Raw genomic sequence first — 22249 nt, forward strand, 5'->3', positions numbered from 1 at the left:
TAGGTTCCCCTATCTACCTCAGGAACACTGCACACCACTGGAGCTACCTCATAACACTGAATCCCTTGGTGTATGTCATACCCCTCCTTCAAGTCAGGCGCCACATCTCTGGGTGTGTGTACTTCTCCCTCAGCACTAGACACTACAGTTTTGCTACCACCATCTGAGCTGGACTCCACCTCCAACCCATCGAAGCTCACTTCACGAGCTGCACACATTTCCTTTTCAGCAAACACACTCATGCCCCCAAGCCTATCAAGCTCCACATCAAGCTCCCTCATTATCAATTCATGTCCAAAGGCCGATTTAATTTCTTCCAAGAATAAATCTTCTTGCTCTCCTCTGCCATCTTTTCTCTCTCTATGGCAGCTTTTTGGTTCTCGATTTCCAATATTTTCATCTCGAGCCTCATGACTTCTAACTCATGATCTCTAACCCTTTGGTACTCCTCCAACTCCTCTGGGGAAAAACATCTAGTGGAATGGTTGCTGCCAGCTCTAGAGTCGACTACTCTTGACACAGGTAGATCCTGTGACCTGAACCCCTCCCCTTGTGCATCCTCATCCTCCTCTGCATCATTTGTCTCCCCAGCCTCTTTGGCCTCCCACCAGGCCCTGAAGGCCTTTTGCAGCTCCTCCTTCCCTGAGCTGCTCTTCATGGGACATCCAAAGCTCCTGCAGAACTGCTTGAGTTGACCTACTTTGTAACCATTTAACATTTCAATATCAAACTCCAGTTCTGCAACATCACTGGCTGGTTTACTCTTCTGAGACATGATGAGTGTATACTTTAAGGGTCACTCAAAAATAGAATAAAAAAAATAAAACACAGTATATGGTTGCACAGTGGTTGGCGCTAAAATAGTAATGTACACCAATCACTGTGAGTCAAGTACAAATACAGGTTCAAATCCTCTCCGCTAAACACCAAGGTTAGAAATGGTGGACTCTACTTGGCAGAGGTAGGTACCTTTGTCCAAATAGGGACCCTTGCTTCTACTCAAGGTAAGGGGGATACACAATTTAGATAACCCCTGCTCACCCCCTTGGTAGCTTGGCACGAGGAGACAGGCTTACCCAAAGGCAACGTGTAAAGTATTTGTACCAACAATCACAGTAACACAGTGTAAACACCACAAGAGGACACCACACAAGCTTAGTAAAATAAAGTATCTTTATCAAGGTTCATCCTTAATGTCAGGTCTTGGTTTTGTACAATACTCAAGCACATCCAAACATTTATGATCAATGTCATTTTTGACTTCAGCATCCAATGCATCAGGCAATAAAGTGGAAGGATTCACATTTACACATCTTGCAACCGTCACATTGTCAGCACCCAGAATCATTTTCTCATATCTGGTCAAGCGACTATTGGTCATGAACTGTGTCTTCATACGGGTCAGAAGTATTTCAACTGAATGTGGCACATAAACCTTCACAGGATATCCCATCACAATGCCTTCACTCTGTTCCAAACTCACACTTGTAGCAGCTACAGCTTTCAGACAGCCAGGCAATGCTTTGGCTACTGGATCTAAAAACAGCTGAAAAGTATGCTATTGGTCGTCTCATTCTTCCATGCCTTTGAATCAGAACTGATAATGCACACCCATCTCTTTCACTGCAATACAGTTCAAATTGCCTCTCATAATCAGGCATGCTTCACATAAACTGTTTTTCAATTGTTCAAATATTTTTATTTCTTTTTCATTCAGCACTAGAGGGTCTTTCATATCCCCTTTAGTCAATCGCTGTAGAGGCTTTGCAATTAATGAAAATTCACTTATCCACTGTCGGCAGGAACCAACCATTCCAAGAAACATTCTCACCTGTTTCTGTGTCTTTGGGGGACTCATTCCTCTAATAATCCTTATTCTTACAGTGGTCACTTTTCTCATCCCTTTTCCAATCTTATGACCTAGATACTGTACTTCTTGTTGACAGAACTGGTATCAGAAATACAAGCTTCTTTGGTCATTGATGCCACTAATAGCTCATCAATATATTGAACCAAACGGATTTTTCAGTCATTTTTAAACTTTCTAATCATTTCTTCAGTATCTGATTAAACATTGGAAGGACTTTCAGTATACCCTTGAGGAATTCGGCACCATGCCAAATACGCTCGCCAAACCTAAATGCAGAAATTGGCTGGCTGTCAGGATGTAATGGAACTGTAAAGAATGCATTACACAAATCAATAACTGTGTACCATTCTGCATCATGCGGAATTTGGTATAATATCACAGCCGGATTTGATACAATTGGACAACAAGGAAAAACAATTTTACTTACTTTTCTCAAATCCTGCTCTATTCTAAAAGTTCCATTTGGCTTTTTCAGTCCCATTGTAGGTGAATTACATGGACTCCTCATTATTTCTTTCAAGATCCCTTGCTCAATCATTTTATTAATTACTAGGGTTACTCCTTCAATGATTTCTGGTGTCAGTTTATACTGTGGGGTATTTGGATGAATTGATTCTTCTTTCACAGTTATCTTTACAGGGCTTACTCCTTTCATTAAACCTATATCTTCTCCTGTAAAATCCTACACCTTATCTTTAAACGATCCTTTCTATTCACTTTTCTCTGAATCAATTATTGACATGGTCATTTTATACAAAACATCATTATCTGCCGACTGGAAAGCAATACCATCTAGTGCACAGTAAATGGCACAGTTCATTTTACAAAGTATATAGCGTCCAAGTAAATTTACAGGACTACTATCGCACACTACAAAGAGATGCATTTCTTTAAAGGAACCAATTTCCACCTCCACTGGTTGTGTGAGAGGGGTTTTAATCTGTCTGTTCGTTACACCTACAACTTGGATATATTCTCCTGAGAGAGGAAGGTTTGAAATTTCTACTGATCTAACTGTAGAATGGGTAGCACCTGTGCCCACTAGGAAAGTAACATTTACACCATTCACCTTTCCATCCACAAAGGGACCAGACTGATCTACCTCCAGAGTTGTGCCAAGCACGCACTCCACTTCCTCTCCTAGGCATCGTCAGTAACTCTCATCGAAATCATTTCTATCCGGTCTCAACCAATACTACGAAACCGAAGGTGCACGCGTCAATCTTTTTACCTTCTCTCCTCCGTAGAATCCTGTCTCTGCACTGTATCTCTGAGGATTTACACTCTGTGGGAGAGGTGCTAGTGGCACGTGACTCTGCTGAGTAACTACCTGTTGTTGTGGCGGTGATGGTTGATTCGCCTCATTCTGCACCGTTGGATTCAATGATTTATTTTCAGTATTAACTTCTGGAGGTAACTTACACTCGTTCTTCCAATGCCCTATCTTTCCGCAATTATGATATGGCTGTTTCTTTTTAGACTCATCTATATTTATTTGCCCTTTTCCTTTACCAATATTAAATTTAATTTTTGTTTGACCCATTTCATTAGCCAGGTTAATCAATTGCGCTTCTTGTTGCTCTACAACTTTCACTTGTTCCCACATAGCCTTTTCTTTAAGCTTACGTTGCCTAGCTCCTATGCCATCACTACAATATTTTGCATACCTCAATACCTCATCAACTGTACTGGATTGCCAACACATCATGTGCTGTTTTATCATGTCACTTATCTCTGATTTCAAACCAAACACAAATCGATATACAAAGTGACTTATATCCTTCTCACTCAAGGTCTCATATTCACTATATTGTTTGAAAACTATAAGTAATCTTTCATAATAAGCATGTACAGATTATTTAACCTCTTGAGTAGTTCTATCAATCTTTACCCAATCCATTTATTTTGGAGGAATTTTATTTTTCAAAAATGTTATGACCTGGTCATATTTTCTCATTACCTCCGGACCTGGAGCTCCTGTTTTTGCATCCCTTGGATATTCCTCTTTTGGCCAATCAATTGTAATTTTACATTCTGTCCACAAATCTGCAGGCACAACTATGTCAAACAATCCATCTAAGTCTTCCCACAACACCTTTGAAACTTTCTACAGGTTTTTCTCGTAATCTTGGAAAATCATTTGTAAATGATAATATATCTTGTCTACTCCATAGTACATGTACATAACCTCCTCCCGGTATTTCTCTCATCGGATATTCTGCTACCACTGTTTGCTTTTCTTCTTTAACAGGGAAAGCTAAGGATGTTTTATCGTTTGTCTCTTTCTTTTTCTTTATCCACCTACTTCTCCATCAATCTACATCTCCCAATTTTCTCAGCAATACAATTAATTCTTGTATCTGTGTCAATCATCTTGATGTATTCAAATTCTCTATACCCTTTGCAGTGAAATCCACTCTGTAGGTTTCTGTAATATTTTTATTTTTGCAAATTCTACCCCTAATTCATTTGCTGTTTCCCCCAATTTATCATGTAGATTTTTAGATCTCCAAGTTATACTTTTACACATAAACATCAACTCCTCATCCTGATATGATTTTTGCCTATCTGTCCCAATTGTTCCCATAATCAGTTCTTCCATGTCTTTTTTTTAGTCTAACCACATCCAAAAGTTTTGGTTCTGTATCTTTCTTTTGCAAAGTTTTAACCCAATCATTTAATTCTTCTGCTGTCGGTCGTACTGGAGTCTTAAACAAGTCTATTCTATCTACACTTCTTTCTGGAGTTTCAGTTGCTGATTCTGATCGCATAGGAATTCTATATATTGGGCTTTGATTCATGGTTAAATCAACAGGTGGTGTTGTTCTAATTGTATCCTTTGTTTCATTAAGGGCAGGATACATTTTTTCTCTTACTTTTTGCATACTGGAGTTCAGAGGAATCGTTAACGAATGCTCATCTATTTTCTGATTCTCAAATACCGGTATCACAGGACCTATAGTTACTGGCACAGTTACAGCTTCTACATTTTTCATTAATTCTTTTAGTTTCTCAGCTAATTCCTTTGTCCATCTTTCTAATTCTGAAGTACTAGGTTTTTCAATCTGTATTATTTCCTGATGGACTTTTTACTTCGGGATGTCGTTTTGGGGTTTCCCTTATCCCAATCTCCATTGGCGGTGCATTCGGTGTCACCACTGCAGAAGTTTGTTGATATGGAGGGGTCTCCTATTTAGAATGTCCTCCAACACCTCGTCTTCTGTGTCACTAATTCCAACACCGCCCTTTTCTGATATTCCTTCTCTGTACATTTTCTCCCTACTGTCTCATCTACCGTTCGCATAGGATACATACCATCCCACATATCAACACACCTCCATCTTTTCATCCTACTCTTGTGTGTTGTTCCCATAATCCTCTTGGACTATATCGGTTTTCTTTTGTATCTCCGAATCTCTCTCTTTCTTTTTCATACATCTCATCTTCCCATTCCATCAAAGCTTCAAATTGTGTTGGTCTAGGTCTCGGCTAAGTGTCATCATTTTCTCTCTTACATTTCGTAACCACCGCTGTGCTCAATGAACCTATTTCTGGAAATGCCAATACTCCATAATTTTTAGTCTATTTCGCACAAATTTTCAAGCCAAATACAAGTATGATAGCCATATTTCGTCATCATGTATGATGCAGGCGTTTTTGGTGGAGGAAGTACTTTTCCTTCTCTAGTGACTATTCTTTATCTTTCTTAAAAAGATTTTTAATTTTCTTGAACCATGAAGGTTTCTCTTTTTCTTGCTCATAATAATAATCCATTTTCATAGATTTTTTATCCAAAACTAAATCGTACGCTCCCTTTCAATCTATTCTGATATTCTGACCTATCCCAGCGTGACTCACACTAACGCACCAATCAGATCAGTACACGTCACAGTCATAAGGACCTATCTCAGCGCGGTTCTCGCTGATGTCAGCTACAATCTTGCTTCTGCTGACCCCTCCTTTACAAAATTCATCGGCACTGTATTTATATATTTTATACTAATAAAATCAGTTAATTACAACACAAAACACATTTCTATTGCCTATTTCACTTAGCCAAAGAGATAGTTTGTCCAAGCATACAAGAATTCTGCATTTCCAGTAGGCAGTGCTTACGTCTACCCTACCACAGAATTTTGTTTCGCCGATAAAGTAGCACTTCCCTCTACCTTACCCTTCTATCAAGCAGAAGGCAAACCTGTTTCTCTGGGGATAAAACACATGCAGAGACTATACTGCTCCTGAGAATTAAGGCCAGAGTGTCACAAGAATACCTAATGCTATTCACTCAACGTGACTCACACAAGAATTCCCTAACATAACACTTTCCTGTGTTATAAATATTGAAACTAGACAATGCACAATTCCATGTAACTACCTTGTTACATATATCCACTCCCTACTTACCGGAAGCTTCAAAATTTCCGACTACATATAACATGATACAGACTCAACATATAGTGTTAAACATAAAGCATCAATAATCATTAATTTCCAAACTGACCTATAGTAACCAGACCTCTGCTACCAAGAAATCTGATGCACCGCGGCTTTCAAACAACCCCCATAACCATCTCACTAACTCAGGAGCAACTTATTTTACTCGTCGGTGGGGCCCATAGCACCCGGAGTCACACATTAACACACAAGACCACACTGCCCCTGAATCAGTGAAAAGTAGACGAGCTGCTGGATAAGCGGGGTAACTTATTAACCTATACACTCATTTTATACATTATATACATTGAAATTTTAAATACTCAACAGTTATAAGGAATAAACATCAAGGTACTCCGCTATTTGGTCGATGGGCCAACTAGTAAGAATCAGTTGATGGCGATTAAGTCCAGCTCAATCACAATGTTCCCATAACTTCCTAACATTAATTGTCATGACTTTCTATTCTAATAAAAACAGACTGGTTTATATTTTACAGAATTGTATGTAGATTCAATAGGAAAGAAATGTTATATTGCAAAATTGTATTAGACAAGCACATTCTAAACATTATTTAATACATTTTAAGCAATGAAATTTAAAACAAATATGCATTACCAATTTGTCATAGGTGATGACAAAGCTGCATAGAACAGGTTCCCAAGCTGACTGTCTTTTTAACCTCCTTGATGTCTCCCCCCCGACATAGAATCTCCGTGACAGATCTTGTTTCTTTTCTCCATCAAAATTTAAAGTCCAAAATATTTCAAAGTGTCTTTCACCATAAAATTTGAACAAACCGACCGCATGACGTGGTGCGAAAATAAAAATCCAGGGAACCAATTTTTTAAACCTCATTTGCACAGGCGCTTTTCACTAACTATCTAAACCCAAATTGAAACGTTTTAGGGTCCGCACTCATTTCTCATTGGTCCATTAGAGGGGTGGTGATGATCACCTCATGTCCTCCTTGCTTAAACCAGTTCATGAATTTGCAGAGTCATATCGACGTTTTCTCATGACTTAATGTTCACATTTGTACTTGCCTTTCATTTCTTGTATCCGTTCCAAACATTCAAGTTTCAAAACTTCTTCCTTTCCTAGACTTTTAAATGCAGGCAACTTTGGCACAATTCCCGTTCATAGGCCAGGCTGGCCTTGACAGGTCATTGATTTCCCACGGTGGCCATATGAGACTTGCACTTATGGTGCGTTTGTATACTATTTGTTTGTAGTGACCATTGGAAAGTTGACAGCTTGTAGAAGAGACTAACTTGGATGTGAATGAAGACGCACCCCTGCCAGGGAGTCATAAGGTAGGAGACTCCGATCAGGGTTCATGTGTATGCATATGGAAACTCTAGGCAAGTGGGGGTGAGATAAGGACAATTAGGTGTCTGTGCTAGTGCTCACGAGCCTGTTTACTTTGTCCTTCAGAAATAGTGATTGTACAATAAATGATTGTTCTCCTGCCGCTGCCGGATTGAGCTTGCTTGTAAGTGACAGGACCCGGACTACATGGGTATATATGACTCAGCATGCCATTGGTGTAGCAATGAATTGCTTTATTTATTTTTGGGTGTTTCCTTTCACCTTGTGTGTGGTTTGTGTCTTTCTACAAGCATGCAGAATTGGTGATTGGGTTACCTGTTTATTTTGCTTTACTGTGAGAGCCGGTGTTTGACCTAGTGTGGAACCATTGAATGTCACATTCTCTCTTTTCTTGATCTGCTGTCTTTTTGTTTCGTTCTGGACACACCACGCTCTTTGTTTAATTCCCTGAGCACGATGGGTGCATGAGACGGATCGGTTTTGGTGGGCTTGAAGGCACAGAGTGTATGATCGGATTTCCAAATCTAGACCTTTATATTGTATTATATGTATTTTTAGGTTGTTTATCGCCCTGTCCTGAAGAGGCCAGACCTATTGGAAGGCCGAAACGCGACCGCGTCGACAGTTTCCATACGGAGGAGTCTTTATATGAAAATTAATTTTGGAGATTAATGCCTTGTGACACACTTTTGGATTTAGGTTCTGCAAATCTGTGCACTGAGCCAGTGGTGTCGTACTACCTCCTAGTGCACCCCCTAGAATTAATAGGAGGGCACTTAGCTGTTGCTACATTTGTTTTTTGAGGGTGAAAAACTATTTAGTTTTTTTGTTTTGCTTTTCATTTTTGTCAAAATTGTTTGTGTTGTTTATTGTTGTACATAGGTGTGTATATAGATATGTATATAGTGTTGTATGATGTATTAAGCGTTGGCTAAACACTTCTTGTTTTGTAAGAGAAAAAAAGAGAATAAGAAATAAGAGAAAATTAATTTATGCTGATTAAAAAAAAAAAATGTGTAATCATGTCCCCGTGTATGAGTGATGAAGTACAGAATGTTTGATTAATTTCATAATGCACATTTGGCATAAAATGGGTGAATTAGTAGTCTCCTATTTTTAAAGAGCGTAGTATTTGTTAGTCCTTTCTCTGTTGTTCTTGTATTTTGCATTTGCTCCGGGCATAGGCCATACACTTGTGACTTGGCATTTCATTTGTGCATGTGTGGGGGCCATCTTTAAATCTAATTTCCATCATCGCGTTTAAACAGCCATTTTCAGGCTAGGCCGCGCAGGACACAATGGGAACTAATATGAAAACAAATACAACAGAAATTAGATAAAGTAATTAAGCCCTTCTGTTTATCTCCCACCATTCTAATTTTCCCCTGTTAGGTATTACCTAGCAAAGCAAACATATATGCGATTTTTTACTTACCATCTGGATTTATTTGCCACAAAACACTTCCAACATATGCACAAAATACATGCGTTTATTCAGTTATATCTACATCATCATAGCTCTTATATTAATTAGTTCGACTCATGGTTTTTATTAGTAAATTAGAGTTTTGCAAAACAGCAGTTAGTTTCCCACGTGTTGTGTCTAATTCAGGTGCATTTGGTTGATTAGTTTACATGCTTCACACAATTAATACTATTGCGGTTATGAGAGAATAACTTTACAAGGGGTACACAAAAATGTTTTTGTCTCTCCCCTGCTCCATCACATGCGAGGTCGGGTGCCATAATATACACAGTAAAACATTTAGAACACAACAGACACCTAGTGACAGCCTGTGGTACTGTACCCTTTCACTACTTCGTGCACAAGCTGTACCCACAATAATTAACTGCATATGTAAAAAAACATATAAGGTCCCAAAGGCGAGACCAATTGCATTGCAAATGCCTGTTCTAGGCAGTGGTAGAAGTGGGCGGGATCTGAAGGGCACGGCGTACCCCTACTTTTTAAATTTAACACAGTCCGTTCCCCTACTTTTTTATTTTAAAAATGTGTCCCAAGACGGCAGGAATGGTCCGAATTAAAAAAAATATTGCGTGATCGTCAAGCCCTGTGTGTTGCACATTAAGGAAGGCGTCTGCAGGTGCCACAACCTCCTCCCCCTTCCCCTCTGTGTCTTGGGGCATGGGCCTGCAAAGCGACACTGTGGGAGCAATCAATCATCATGCGAAAATGGCAACCTTTGGTAGCCCTGCTGCTAGAGTGTGATTTACACCTCATTTAGTTACAGCGTTGATTGGGAAGGCGGGCAGTCAGGCATTGGAAGATGGGCCGGTGCTTCAGGGGCACCTATGGGCCATTTTTTTAGCCTCTGTAAACTGGTACAATAAACCTACTGTCCTCGCCAGGCCACTGTAATGAGGCGCCAGCATCTGGGGCTCCCTCCTGACCCTCTGTAATTTGAGGCTGGGAGTTCAGTGTTGCTCTGGCCTTTGGGGCGTTATGGTCTGGGCCCCCTGCTTCGTGGGGCCTGCCTGTCCAGAGGCAGAGTCATCCCCTGCCGGGCCATCATCTTCGGTTATGGGGGCAATGGGGAGGGTGTGAATAGGCATGGGCCTACATGGGGGAGGCTGAAAGAAGAGGTGATTTTATGGCCATTGTGCATTTTCACTTCAGTCTATGGTGGACAGGCAGGGGGTAAGAGAAGCGGCCTCCCAAGAGTCCAGGTGTTGTCACCTCAGCCCCAGTGTCTTTGAGGCCTTGTTCCTGGGTTTAGGGCTTAAATGACTGGATCCTGAATCGCTGCACAAAACATGTGCCTAGAAAAGTACACAAAGCACTAAGTGGAATAGTGTCAGTGCTGTAAACTATCATTTACAACAATAGTTAAGTGAACATTGCAGTACATGCAGATGTCAGTGAGACATAAAGCAAGTGCACAAGTGGTAAAACCAGATGGGCCCCTGAATATAGGAGTAACTGACTAAAGCAGAATTAAACTATTATAACACAAACTGAGCGTCACCTGCAAATCGTGAGTTCCTGTAAAACCAGCTTCGTAGATCTAATTATGAGAGGCACCTATGCTGTCAGACAGAAAGGATGTTATGCGGCTACGGAAAGGGGTTCCTGAACCAGTGTGTTTTAGAAGATATTTGATGCACACAAAAGAGGGGTGTTCCTTACTTTGTGGGAGTTGCCTGCGAAAGGTCTGTGCAATTTGCACTTCGTGAAAAGTGGGCTACAGTTTTTTATTAGTTTAATGTTATTTTTTTAGGATTACGGGTCTCAGGAACGTGCAGGCATCTCTGCTTCATGCACAAGCATACGCACTTTTAACATGTGCTGCCTGCTTTGGGGGCACTGTAATTATGCAGCAATGGAGGACAAAATGATGTTGTAGTGTTGGCTAAATTATGCAGCAAAGAAAGGCTGCAGCGTAATGTGAGGTACATTTTGTGATACTTTATTATTTTGACTTTTTTCCCACATCCTACAGTCTCTGCAACGCTTTTGCCTCAATAATACCAGTTTAACATACAAGTGCAGCAGTGAGAATGGTGACCAGTCAACCTTTGTAAAGGGCTTTCTATATCACAGCAACACAAGTCACGCGTTTTGATCCATTTGAGCTACATACAATTTTTTAGTTAAAACCATCCGATTATGCGGCCGATGATGTATTACATGGAAAATATGGCAGAGCTATAATTATGTGGAAAACATTTGCAAATTAGGATATTTTGCCATTCATGTTTGACCTTCCTCATGCAGTCTCTGTTGGGTGGTATTTCCAGACACCTACAGTGCTTTTGGAGAGACAAAGGATGAAGGTGTCTAATAGTGATTGCAGAGGATAGAAGTCTCAAGGGGAGAAAATAACTGATTGAGATAATCTGAGGACCACTACCTATTTCTGCCTCTACCACTGTTTGAGTCTCATAATTTCAGAATTGATGCATTTGCAATTCTCATTACCAACTAACTTGAGTAGTAATTACACAAACTACCAATATAATAATTGTATCTCATTCATCTGATAATGCTAAAAGCATCTGCAAAACCAACAGGTCTGGGTTGTTTTAGGTGTATATATTCATTTTTTAGTGCTATTTCTAGATACAATAACAGGAAACCAGAAGGCATCTAATGCTGGCTTCATTACATGTTGTGTGAAGCACATAAAAAAAGTAGGACTACAATTTTGCATTGACCGAGGGGCACTGAATGGCAGTCCTGCCAAGCGTCACGCAACACGTGTGACGCCCACGCATTTCAGTGCGGTGATCCGCATCACCGCACTGAAATGAAATGTCACGCATCATGCTGCCAGGCGAGCCAACGGTGTCTGTCACTGTGCCCGTCAGTCACTGTGGCTCTCTCTGCTGCTCGAGGTGCTGCCTGTGTCCCAAACAGTTAACAGCACAGACTCCCTGCGCAGCTCTTAGCCGGCGCTACAATGTATCGAGTACTGCGTCATGTCCGGCCGCCAGGAACACAGGAAGTTAGTCGGCGGGGGGAAATCTGGAGTGAGCGTGCAGGCTGTCTCAGTTGCTCACACTCACAGCCTCTCATCCATCATGGCTGTTGGCACCAGGCCGGCCGGGCCGGCCGCAGGGGGGGGTCCTGACCGGCGTCGGCCGCATCATGTGCAGCACGAGCCCACAGGCGCGGCCTCTCTACCAGCACAGGCTCAGTCCAAATAGCTGCCTGCTGCATTGAAATTCCCGCGCGGCCCAGGCCTGACGTCATTGTCAACACCAGATAGTGACACCCGCCGCCGGGTTGGGTCTGCCTGTGGTTGAGAGCGATGTGACCTCATGTCCTGGTCTATGAAGCACCACAAATGAGAGCTGCAGTATTAGCGCACGACCACGACGACGTGCGCAGCTTCTGGCAGTTGAGGTACGTGGTTCTCATGTTGGCGCTAGTGTGTTATAATGTAAGAACACCCGAAACAGCGGCCGTTATAACAGTGACGTCACTTTAGTGGCCAATGGCTATGGGAATACTTATTAGGGAGGTGCTGCAAAAAGGGCGGGTGTCGTGTGGCATTTCAATATTAGCTGCACTTGCAGTGTGCACGCAGCACTGCTTGCAATACCGCGGGGCAGTACATACCGCGGTCGAGCCGGGCCCTCTCAGGCCCACCCGACCCTCATTAGCACCGTGACCTGTTAATTTAGACTCGCCATGGAAAGTTTGCTGCCTGTAGCAGAGGGAGCTGCTCGCCGCTGGCTTTCGGCTGAGGTTAACTTAATCCGCCCGCGGTGCGGATCAACAACTGTGAGTGAATAAATGGTGTCATGTGCCACATAGATTGAGCCTCTCCCGGCTCGTAGAGGTAAGCGCTGGTATGTTTTTCACTTTATTCAGCATCACAATAATCCCAGATCAGAACTAGTTGTGATTAATCAAACCCACTGTCGGGCCTTCCCACCACAGGCTTTCCTTGTGTGTTCTTCGAATGTGAAAGAGAACAACGTGATCCGGATCATTATCCGAACGGCAGCCCCCACACACAGATCTGGTGGTACCTCGCCTTCATTTTTTAAAAATGCTGGCAAGGCACCACAGACAGTCATTGCTATGCACTACTGACTAGTAAGTAGGGCAAAATTCCAGGCGGAAAGCAAACGGGCAATTTGGTTCTTTTTACCAAGCTGCCCTACCCTGTCCCTGCCTCTAAACTTAAGTGGTGTTGGTAGGGTGTTTTTCCCACTGCGTTGCAATTACCGAAGGGCCTCCTGGCAGTCAGTAGAACCCCACCTCCAAACAATTTTAGTCCCAGGCAGCCGGGCTGACTCAGAGAGCAGATCGTTCTCCTTGGAGGTCAGTCTCCTCTGCAGCAAAACCAGCAGAGCGTTTTGGGCTGTAACTGGCAAGTTCTCAATGAGTGTTAAACGATTGCTGAAGAATAACGAACACTGTAAAGGCAATCTATGACACCAACGCAGCACCTGGTTACATTTCACACATTTTACTCTGTATGCATTCCCGAATACTATTTCCTTTTAATAACTATTATGTTTCTGTAGATTTTAAGAACACTCAGACAGGACGTGCTTATTGACAATTTCTGAGAGATGTTGAAAGAGAAAGAATTAAAGTGCATAAAGAGTGAGAACCTGCAGAGGACAGTATAAATGGAAAAGCGTGATGGATTCAAGCACTCTGAAGACTGTGTTGCATATCTGGCTATAGTAATAGAAACTCATGCGGAAGTGCCTCTCGAAGTGTCACACATTCGGTAGTAAAATGCCACTCATTCACACAATGAAAACATAAATATCACACATCAGCAATAATACAAATGGGCAGCTATGTAAAGTTGTATTTAAGAATCGTGTCTGGCCCTTTGCAAAATGTTAGAATGAGAACAGGAAGATGGTATTTTTCTTGTGGGTGGGAGAGATGCAGAAGGGTTATGGTTGTCAGAGTAGTTTCAACAACAAGCTGACCCATGCTATAAAATGTGCTTTTTAGGCTAGCGTGCGGGCATGAACAGATCATCTTCTGAGCAGCAGCAGTGCCTGCCAGCCTGCAGTCACACAGTGTGTGTCTGGTTAGTGCCCTTCCATTTCTGGTGCTGTGCAGCAGTTCTAAGATCTTCTTAGAGTTTCTCGTTGCTCAAATGGGTAGAATCTCTGATATTTATATGGGCCTCTCATCTTCATTGCTTGATTTTTGCCCGCGAGATAGTGTCACTCATGTGCGCTGAAATGTCACTCATAATTACACTGGAATTATGAAAATGTCACACATAGCAATCTGAAACCTTGGCAGCTATGGAATGATGTACTCAACAGTGCTCCCCAACATGTGGGGCTTCCTGTCGTAGAATTTAAACCCAAATTTTATGTTCAGAAATGGTTAGGAAAAGGGAGAAGTGCTGATTAAAGAACCTGCATGGCTCAGAGACAAACAGCACCTGGTTCCTCTTATAAGCGTATTTGGGACAGTCTGTGATTGCAAACTTATCCCACATTGTAGATGTATTTGAATGTCATTAACTAATATATTAAACCTCAAAGAAACTGAATCCATTTGTTGTATATGCCAAACATACTAAAAATCGGTATGTTTTGCTCTTTTTAGCCTCACCTCTGACTCCTCCCACTGACCCAATCCTCTGGTTATTCCCGCCTCCTGATGCTCCACCCACAGTTCCCGTACTTTTATTCCCCCACTTCGACCACTGGTTCTAGGCAATTGTTGCAATTGCTCAGAGCTGTAAGGACACTTGTGGGTGGGGGCTCCATAAATATATTACAATAAAACTCTGTCCAAGGACATCGTGGATCGCATCCCGTTTCTTCCTTGTCTACCTACAACACTATGTTTACCCGTAGGCTCTGAATATGAAAAGTCGCTTGTTTTTTGCAATGTTTACCTTCAAATATTTGTACTGAAATGTTTTGTAAATCCAGACCGGGATACTGGTGTTTAGAGGCTTCAAAATGTAATGCTCTCCCGTTTAAACACGTCTTTCCCTTTGTTATTGGGACTCCAAAGATAGCAGTTTCACCTTTCCATAATGGCCACCACTATTCCTTCCCAGAGTTCCTATTGTCGCCACTTGTTCATTGTCTCCTCTCTATGTCTATCCATGTTCCCGCAGACGCTGTTGTGTACTGACTGGGGTGCGTAACCGGTCCGTATGTGTGCGTCAGGGAGGAGGTGAAGCCTGTGCACGGCAACGAGAGTCGGAAAAGCGAACAGTGTATAGATAGGCGTCCAGGACGCGACGGGCTGCAAAAATATTGTGGGGAGATGTAAGAGAGGACTGACAGGGAGAGGAACCCGGCGAGGATAGCCAGCCGTGAACTGGAGCTCCTGGTAGAACTGAGCCTTGGCACAGGCAGCCCGACATTTGAGGAAGCCGGTGTGAGGTCTACTGAGCTCCTCCTACCGTTGGTGTCAGACCTTGGATTTTTGTGGCGGTCTCTGGGGTAGAGCCGCAGCAGCATGTCGGGGAGTCGCGAGGAAGAGCGCAGGAAACTGGCCGAGATCATCAACCACTGGAATAACAACCGGTTGGACCTGTTCGAAATCAGCCAACCTACTGAGGTATGTCACAAGCCCCATTCCCAGATATCAGCTGCACCCGGGACTAGTTGCACAGTAAAATCCCATAAAGACACTGCACATAGCGATCAAGTGCATGCCATACGAGGATCAGCTGCAGCCAAAGATCCAATATACCTTAGCGATCCACTGCAACCTTTACCATGTGATTAATGGACATCTGACACTACAATTCGAACGCAACAGTCACAACACCCAAGGGCCTACTCCACACGTCTTACCTACCCCTAACCCCACAGCGTTTGAGACACACCCACCCTGCCCAAATTTACCATACTTCCCGTTCCAGGGAATCTACTACTTCCGCTTTTTATAACCCTCCGCTCAATTGGGATCAGCTACCCCACATCTAATGGGAGCCATTTCCCAAAGAGGTCCAATCCAATGAATGATGTCACAGTTCTACCCCAAAAGAGCCTATTCACTCCCGCCTGAACGCAATGGTATCTTTTTTGCCCTCCTAGCCATGCCAACCCATTTACCTTCTGACCGATCTTTAACTTCCATCCTAGGATCCCCTGGACTGCAACGCCACAGCTGGTAGTTTTATCCCGATGCATCCTTTTATTTTAAAAAGTTTTATATAGAACTAGCTTGACCCGTAGGTGTCAGAGCGCTTTACACACAGTAAAAAAACAGAGTACATTACATAGTAGGCCGGCAGTGAGGAAGCAAACCAACGACAAAAATACAGCATGGGAAATAAATATGCAGTGCAGCGGAGGGGGAGAGAACAATAAAAAGAAAAAAAAAAGGTGAAAATGACATAGTCCGGTCACCCACTATCCTTGAATGTCCAAAGAGAGAGGAGACAACTCGGATATAGGTTAGTTGACGTTGGTCAGGAAAGTATTTGTTTAGGAGATGGAGTTTCAGGTCCCTTTTGAAACAGGAGAAGGAAGGGTTGCAGCTGAGGACTCCAGGGAGAGCGTTTTTGCCAGATCTGGTATATTCTCTTTACCGTCCCCACCACCCCGTGCCCTTTTGCACTTGAAACTTTACTCATACATTACGGATAACCTGCGACAACAGAACCTATTTAAGCGTGGCGGGAGTGGATGTAAGAAAGTTAGCATTGTGCTGACTTTGTTCCCTACGGGTTCCTTTATCGTGTAGACGTGTGTCAATGCTGGGAAGTGCTGCCTCTATTTTTGAAGCTGTGGAAGGGCCCACCTATTTCGGGGGGGGGTGTGTGTTTTCTAGGGTGTGTGTATGCCTGCTCTCCGTCTAATGTTTATGGTTTTCTTATTTTTCTCTCTAATATGCAGCTCACGAAAACGCATGTAGGTGTGCTTATGGGTGGTAACTTTCAATGCGTTCCCTTCCTTATTGGTAAACTGTAGCTGTGTTTGTTATGGCCTACTTGGGGAGGCTTCGTGGACTCCCAAGTCACCAGTCCTGTCTGAATAATCCACCTGCACGTATTTGACATCCATCGCTCAGATGGAAAGCTCAGAACTGGTTACGTTTCTGCACCACCGATACCCGTGGGTGTTGTCAGAAAAGGGCCTGGTTGCCTGCGAGTTTCACCGATGCCGCCCTGGGTTGGGGCCGAAGCAACACTGAGTTTGGCGCCTCTCGCTTCCAGGCTCCGGCAGAAGGTGGGTCGGATTCCTGGCCCTGAGTGTAACAGGCCCTGGTTGGGGCGGAGACTACTCATGCGTTCTATTAAACTGACCCTAACGGAAAGCTCTTTTTTGGAAATACCTGGATGTGTACTGGCATGGACAGCACTCACTCCACAGGCGTATGGAGTACTTTATGGAATACCAACTTGGCAGTGGGCAGCCAAAACATTGAAATAATTACTGCATTACGTATAAGCAACTTTTGAAACCCTATCCCTTTAAATCTTGTACGGTAAACTATTTAATAGAAAAAGAAAGCGGTTAATTTACAGTTTATTCGTTACGTGAAGTGAACCCGAACCAGTTGGGGAGGTGGAAAAAAGCGTTTGTGGGTCACGTCCATAATTTCACACTCCATGTATCCTGCAGGTGACGGCCCAAAACTATCTTTATGTTCTGATTTTCCTAGCCATTTTCACACTTATCTGTTAAGGAAGTTACCACAGTGTTTTTCGAGTGATATAAAGGCAGAATATTCAAAGGTAATTGAAGGTCAGCCATAAATGTTGTTATTATTTTTGTCGTCTGTTGGTGAAGCATTAGGTAGTAGCAAACCCCACCATTGCACTTGCAGCATAAACAGCGCCACGTTATTACTGCACATTTGTGTGGGTTGAGTTAATCTGTATTTGTAAGAACAACGAAAATGGTTATTTTTTATTTTATATTTGGATTTAATGTGCTTTCCCGTTTTGCTGGAATTATATGCCAAAGTAGGACAGGGTAAAACAAATTGTGCTGTGCTATAGGACCTGGCGACATTTGTCGTGTACGTCATACATATTCTACATAAGCGAGAACTGCCAACAATGTGTTTTTGATTACTCCAATATCTTTAGAGATGGTTGAGTCATCTTGAGTACCAACGTAATTTTTCCCCTCTTGAACAGTGTTACCCAAATTAATTGCTTTTCTAAATATATTTATTCCGAGGTTAAAGTTCAAAATTAAACCAGTAGTTCTTGAATGTTTAGTTGCACAAAAGCTCGCTTGGGTGTTTTCCTATATCCCATAATGCTTTCTCAGTGATGTAGTTTTCCTTTGTTCGATGCACCCCTTAAGTCTTTTGCTGCCAGGCCCCCCCCCTGCTGTGCCATGCTCTATTTTGACGATTTGGGGTGGTTCGGTATCCACGCCAAATTTGCGTCCTTTTCTTCCAACATCCTCCACCAATGGTGACAAGACAAAGAGGGGCCCGTAAAGGGTGTAAGGAAAAACCAGAGCCAAAACCTACCCAACAGAGGAAAGGAATACAAAAATTCAAAAGTGTGGTGGGACATAATGTAAAACAAGTGGTCTCAAAAACGGTTGTAACGGGTACTTGCACACCCAAAAGTAGATCACATGGCACTCAAATCGAGGTGGTATCAACTGTGCAAGGCGTGGGTTCAGACAGCATGATAGATTCTCTAGAAATGATAGTAGCAGACATTTTTAAATCCACACTCCAGTCAATTCAGGAGTAAGTGAATGAACTACTGGTTTCTAGAACTAAAGACTTGGACGAGCATATCAAAGGTCTAAACATGGGTCTATTAGAGCTGGAAGTAATGATAAAAAAGGGAAACAATATTTTTAAAGAATGCTATAAAGTGATTGATTGTGACAATGTGCCCAGTAGAGGCTTATCTGTGGGGAGTGTTATTACATCATCTGTGTCAGCCGTTCCCCATAATGTATTACCAGCCCCAAGTGTTTCATGTCAACCCCCAATCGAGAGGGGGATTACTTGTAGTAAATCGAGTGGGAGTAGTGTAGGTCTCACAGGGCAGATCACTCTAACATCAACTTTGACAGCCTCCCCTCATAACCAAACATCAGTCCCAGGTATAATATGTCACCATGTATCTGAAAGGGGGAAAACCTGCAATAGAGTGGGAGCTGGTAGTGACAAACAGCACATAATGACAGGGAACTTGCAAGACACTAGCAATGGCACACCACAAACGTCCCAATTAAGTACGTGTCCACTTAATAACATTCGCCCCAATAATGATAACTTAAGATTGCCACCAGCAACATGCCCATATGTCTTAGTATTAACAGGGGTGCCTGCACTTAGGAGCGACCAAACGGAATCATGGTACATGCTAAGAAACAAGGTCGTTGACTGGTTGAAAAAGTTCAAAGGTTTCAGCCACTCTAATTTAAACGAGATCATCATGGTCAGAAGAGTGGGGTGGGTGGGCGAACAAAAGAAAGCCATCGAAGGGGACTGTATTGTTGTCAACGTCAAACGCCCTAACACTGTACGTCACATCTTGAGTGTACGAGAAGAAACACACACAAACATACATGTTCTCCCCATGGGTTACTTTTATCGACCACTGACTCAAGGTTTGGCTCCTGGGGCAGACTCCTTGGAACCTTTCATTATCTCAAATAGATACCAGGAGCTGTCATCCCTAGAGATGGTAGAATGACTACTTAAAATGCCGTTGGCTACTGACCCTGAGGACGAGAAGAACCCACACAATGAGTACACCATTGCAGATAGTGGGGCTTCAGATGAGTCTTTGGCATCCTTACCTGTTAGGAGGAAAGTGAGATCAGCCATGCCCTTAGAACGGATTAACCATGAGGGAGCTAATGGTCATGTAGCAAGTATATCAATTACAAGGTATGAGGAGGTGGTCGATTATCATCCAGCCACAACTCTTGATAGAACCCCTGCTACAAGAAATTGTATCCGTGATGTCACAAACAGTGGGTCGTTACTAGTAGAAAAAACCCCAATTAGCCATCCTAACCTTATAGTGATATCCTGGAACATCGCGGTCTGGCAAAAAATCTCTCAGATCCCGACTGGTCTAATTATATAGACTCCAGTGATATCTGTCTGCTGCAGGAAACTTGGGCCCTCGACATACCACACAAAGTAGGGTACAAAACCTTTAATATAGAGGCAGTAGCTTCAACCCGAGGGAGACCCTCGGGGGGACTAACAGTGTGGATCAAAGTGTCTCTCGAAGCAAATATCAAGCAATTATACACAGATTCAGCTGATATTCTGGGGCTGGCAGTTACCCTAAGGGATGGCAGGCGCATTACTGTCTTTAATGTATATAATCAACCGTGTGGGTTGTCAAAAGAGTCTGTAACCCTGGAACAACTGGACAATCTCCTTGTTAATAATGTAGACTCGCCAAGCATCCTGATTGGAGGTGATTTTAACTGTAATTTCGTGCCAATCAAGAGGTTTGGCGATGTTTTTGGAGATGAGGACAGAGCTTATAATATCCCATCCCTATCCTACATGGAGGGAGTGCGCTGCACGACTCTAGCGGTGCAAATGACAAAACTAGTCTCAGTACATGGAATGAGGGCTTGTAATGGCCGCTTTCAATCTGATTCTCCCAAGGCCCCCACCTTTGTTAAAAACAACTCCCATAGCTGTATAGATTATATGCTGGTATCCCATGACATTTGGTCTTATCTGATAGACTTTGAAATTGTCCCAAGGTATGAAAGTGACCATCGGCCGTTGCAGTTGTTAATAAATTAGAGATTGGTTCCTAGTAGTAGCCCAATGACAGAAGTTTTCCCCATGGAGAACAAACCCCGTGATGCCCCAGTAATGAGCAATAATAGGCGCTCCCTTAAATTGGCCAGCCTATTGGGAAATGGGGAGGCATTGTCTAGCATCTATCAACTCTTTGCAGATACATTTTCAAATCATTTATCCCACCCGGCAGAGGGCAATGATTTTATATATGTACATACCAAGTTTTTCACATCCCTTGTACCCTACGTGTCGAAAATGCAAAAAAAAGGATGATGCATAAAATTAGTGCCGTAGGGTCCAAACCTTGGTATAATAAGGAGTGCCGCTTATCTAAGAGCTCACTCCTAGATGCTATTAAGAACAAGACGCCAGAATCGATCAGGGCCCTTAGGAGTGAATATAAGAAGATTCAGCTTAACGCTAGAGCCCTTTGGGACGAGGAATGTTGGGGGGGAACATGCTACTAAGGCTAAGGATAGTGTGGGGTTTTGGAAACTTGTTGCTAATGAGAATAATAGAGACAAAACACGCGAGGATGTGTTTATTGGTGAGCAAACCTGGGTCAACCATTTCACCCAATTATATGAATCCCCAGGAAACAAGGAGCCATCCATTGAAAATTGCTCTCGGATTGTACATAGCACAAACCCCCTATTGTTTAGTCTAGAAGAAACTGAGCAAGCCATTAGCTGAGTTAAAAATGGTAAAGCGCCTGGACTAGACAAAATACCCGGGGACTTATACAAGCATGAGATTGGAGTGTGGGCACCCTACATCAATCACCTTTTTAGGTTTCGACCTGGCGAGGGGCACGCAGTGCCCCTCCCAGATCGAAAACTATTGTCTACAGTAGGGATGTCGGCACCGCCTCTGCCTCTCATTGGCTAGCTCCATAAATGGAGGCTAGCCATTGGGAGACAGAGGCTGTCAATCGCGCTTTCTCTTGAAAACGCGATTCGGGGGCGTTTCTGGTGCTTTTTTAAGCCCCGCCCCTTTGTCCCGGGCCGCGCTGCGATTGGCTGCCGGCCCGGGACACCCCCGTGACGTCATTCCCGGGCCGTGCTGTGATTGGCTGCCGGCCCGGGACACCCCCGTGACGTCAGCCAATCACAGCGCGGCCCGGGACCTGACTTCTTTATTTTACTTTTTCATCTATCTCGTTTGTATCTGTAACGTGGGTATAAGTATGTACATTTCCTCATGTAACGTACTTGGTTCTATTGTGAAGAACTCTGACACCTTTGGGTAAAGTCCACGCTATATAAAATTGCACTAAATAAATTAATAAATACAACAAGGAGGTGCAGACTGGCCACGCCCTTTAATCGCCCCGTAATAACTTTGCTACTCCTAACATGGATGCACGTAGACTCAGCTTTTGAGTTGCGTTGCGCGCGCTCCAGTGTCTGGTGGTTGGTTCTCTGACA

The 22249-nt window shown here is 43.0% G+C and overlaps 1 protein-coding gene across 14 annotated transcripts in view; it reads left to right on the top strand.

Moving 5' to 3' along the window:
- The first annotated feature begins 15206 nt into the window (after positions 1-15206).
- AFDN (afadin, adherens junction formation factor) overlaps positions 15207-22249 on the top strand; it is a 1642835-nt gene continuing 1635792 nt past the window's right edge. For 6 of the 14 annotated variants that reach the window (XM_078648838.1, XM_078648840.1, XM_078648843.1 and 3 more), the window contains exon 1: positions 15258-15671. In XM_078648838.1, coding sequence (XP_078504964.1) covers positions 15570-15671 — 102 coding nt within the window. In that variant the 5' untranslated portion in view covers positions 15258-15569. Of the gene's footprint in view, positions 15672-22249 lie in introns of all 14 variants that reach the window. The other 8 variants (XM_078648845.1, XM_078648839.1, XM_078648842.1 and 5 more) reach the window with 2 other exon arrangements.

This window comes from Lissotriton helveticus, chromosome 6 (assembly GCF_964261635.1).
Source record: "Lissotriton helveticus chromosome 6, aLisHel1.1, whole genome shotgun sequence".
Classification (NCBI taxonomy): Eukaryota; Metazoa; Chordata; class Amphibia; order Caudata; family Salamandridae; genus Lissotriton; species Lissotriton helveticus.